Consider the following 3,115-nt stretch of genomic DNA (forward strand, 5'->3'; position numbering starts at 1 on the left):
TTATCTATTCGGGTTGACTGGTTGAGTTCTTGGCCCCTCGGGGCCTAAATCTGGATAGCTTCGGTGGTTCAAAGAATGCAGCCAAAAAGCAACAGCTCCCTCTTTCTGCTCTGCTGATGCAATGTGAGAATAAATATGTTTCAGTTTAAATGCTTCGGCTTCATCTGCATAAGCTTGCATGGACACTTCTTCATGGGTATCTCTCCATTTCTGGTTATATGATGAGAAAAAACACTCGTCCAAATATAAACCGACTTCAGGAGCTGTAGGCACAGTGATTCTAACATCCCTACAATAATAAGACAAAACCATTTAGAGTCCTGCTTCTATTGGACAAAATAAAAGTCAAAATTGGTTAAAAAATTATGAAAATGGGTGAACAAATTGGTCAAAAGTTATTGAAAGAATTATGAAATGTTTACTTAACAAATTGGTTAAAGTTAGTTCTGGGTCAAAATTACTCAGAAATTACGGTAAAAAATCAAGATCAAAATCATGAAATGGGTGAAAAAGTTAAAGGTAAAAAATTAGTGAAGAAATTACGCAAATGTTTGCTTGATAAAATGGCCAAAATTAGTTCTTGGTCAACAATATGTTAAAAATTAAGGTCAAACCTATGAAATGTGTAAAAAAATGGCCAAAAATCAGTGAAGAAATAATAAAATGTTTACTTGATAACTTGGTCAAAACTAATTCTGGGTCAAAATTAGGGTCTGTAAGAGGTTCGTATCTAAAAGAAAACCAAGTGGATAAAGAAATTATGTAGGAGCTAATCCATGCTCTTTCTAAACAATCATACTCGCGAAAAATTGAAAACTAGCAACAAGTTTAGTGGAATAGAAGGCAATTTAAAGGCTCCTAATTTTTACAGTGTCATGCAAGTTAAACACATGTTAAGGTCACAATCTAAAGTTGCAACCTTTAAAACACAAAAAAGCCATTGTGAAACTAGCCGAAGTTGAAACTATAAGTAGCAAAATGGGTTAATTGGATTGACTTGAAACACTTATTGTCCATTTTCTTTAGAAACATTTTAGACAATTTTTGACCAATTTGATCCATAAGAAATAAACATTACACGAATTAACACATTTATAAAAGCAATAAATGAAAGAACTAACTGTTGTAAGGCTGTTTCGATAAACGATTCCGGAGCACAATTCCTCATAATGGCAACAGCAACACCAATCATCTTCCTAATCTGGTGAAGCATAAAGCTCTGGCCAACAACTTCACATTTCACAAACTCCATCCCGTCAACTGTAACAGTGGTGTTAGCATGAAATGAGATAATGTAGCGGTGAGCAGACGGGTCAGCCGCCTTTGTTCTTGTAGTGAAGTTATGAAAATTATGCGTCCCTTCATACTGTTTAAGAATCTTATTAAACCTCTCCCGCTTTTCATCATCATAACAAAACACATTCTCTTTTACAACTCCATTTACACCATCAGATTCAGCTTCAACAATCACCGATTCTTTACAACCACTCCCATTATCCAAAGATCCTAAATTTTCCATCTTACCATCAGATTCCGCTAACGCACTAAAGGTGTTCGACGAAATGCCTGACTGAATTTCAACTTCTGAACCCGTAACTTCACCAGTCACCCGAACATCCATTGCGCCGATAACCGGTTCAGAGTTCAAGGCTTCTTTACAACCACTCCCATTATCCAAAGATGCTAAATTTTCAGATTCCGATAACGCACCCAAGGTGTTCGACGAAATGCCCGACTGAACTCCGCCTTCAAAACCCATCATTTCCGCACCGAAAACCTTCCACCCTCTCTCCGAACACTCGACACACTCACCAACCCCACAATGAGACCCGGGATCAAGCGCAAACACCGGTAACAAATAAACATACCTCCGGCGATCACAAAACTTCTTAGCACTAAAACCTGGCGTCACACGCTTAAACCCGAAAACCCGAAACTGATCAGGAAGATGATTATTAAGCCGCTCCACAAACCCAGGTGGGTCGACATAAAACTAGCCGGAAACCACTTGGCCTACGGCACTAACACCCTTATCTGTTCTTGCAGACCGAGCAAAATCGTAGCGGTTGGGACCCCCGCGTTCGTTTTCCGGCACGGCGCCGGCGAAGTTCAGGGCTTCTTCTAAGTCGCCTTCGATTGTTTTGGCGCCTGGGTTCTTTTGCATGCCTTGGTAGCCTACGCCGCAGTATGCGAATAGTATGGCGACTTTTCGGCGTTTGTATCGGGGTTTTTTTTCGGTCTGGTTGTCGGAGTTGGTGGGTTTGAGTCGTTTTGGGTCGGGTTCTTCGGTTGCCTGCGGTGGTGGAAGTGGTGGTGATGTAGGGTTTTGATCCTCCATTGTTGTCAGTTGTGGTGAGTGTGATTTGGTTTTCAGTTTATAGATTGTATATTTGGTTGTAGGGTTTTGCAAATTGTAACAATTAAAATCCCCAAAATGTCCCTATATTATGTTGGTGTAGGTAGAAGGGTGGTGGGGTGGGAGCGGGTAGTGGCTTGCGGGTGGTCCGGCAACATTGTCACCACCCAAAAAAAACGCCCATTGGTATCTTCCACGGGTGTTACAATCCGTAGAAAGGAGATGTGAGAGAGAGAGAGAACGGGTAATTGAAAGTCTTCTGAGTTTCGGTTGTTTATAATGAGTCGTCAAACGCTGATTAGATGTTTTGGCAGGTTCTGACGGGTTCCCACCCTCCCACCCTAATATTAACATCTCACCGGTATTAATACAAGTAGACGTATGTGGTTGGCTTTTGAAATCGTGTGAATATAACGGTGCCGTTAGCCCTCCTATTTATATTAAATGTTCTGATCCTTCCCATAACGCGAAGGACAAACAGTCTAGCCATTCGCGTCGCACGAACCGTCTTTATATTGCTGAGTCATCAGACGGCTTGTCACGTGTCGCCACGTGTCATACATGAGGATTAGGTTACCTTGTGTAGTGTGAAGGAATCATGGTTTGGTACTTCACATAGCGCGAAGTTGTTCAATGTCGATTTCAGTATTTTGTCTTTCGCGTAGCGCGAAGATTTTATATCCTATCTGTTCGCGTAGCGCAAAGGAAGGAAATTCATAATTTACTCTTTTGGTCCTTGTACTCTCCAAAAATACTAAA

The 3,115-nt window shown here is 40.9% G+C and overlaps 1 protein-coding gene across 1 annotated transcript; it reads right to left on the reverse strand.

Moving 5' to 3' along the window:
* Positions 1-2,353, reverse strand: LOC143621879 (uncharacterized). Its single transcript, XM_077093169.1, has 2 exons — positions 1,122-2,353; positions 1-289 (listed from the first exon to the last, which is right to left on the reverse strand). Exons 1-2 carry the CDS (start codon positions 1,760-1,762, stop codon positions 1-3), a joined length of 930 nt encoding a protein of 309 aa, XP_076949284.1. The 5' UTR covers positions 1,763-2,353.
* Between the last annotated feature and the right edge of the window lie 762 nt (positions 2,354-3,115).

Source organism: Bidens hawaiensis, unplaced genomic scaffold, assembly GCF_021521415.1.
Source record: "Bidens hawaiensis isolate Kalapana, Puna unplaced genomic scaffold, B.hawaiensis_p1.1 tig00002977_1, whole genome shotgun sequence".
Classification (NCBI taxonomy): domain Eukaryota; kingdom Viridiplantae; phylum Streptophyta; class Magnoliopsida; order Asterales; family Asteraceae; genus Bidens; species Bidens hawaiensis.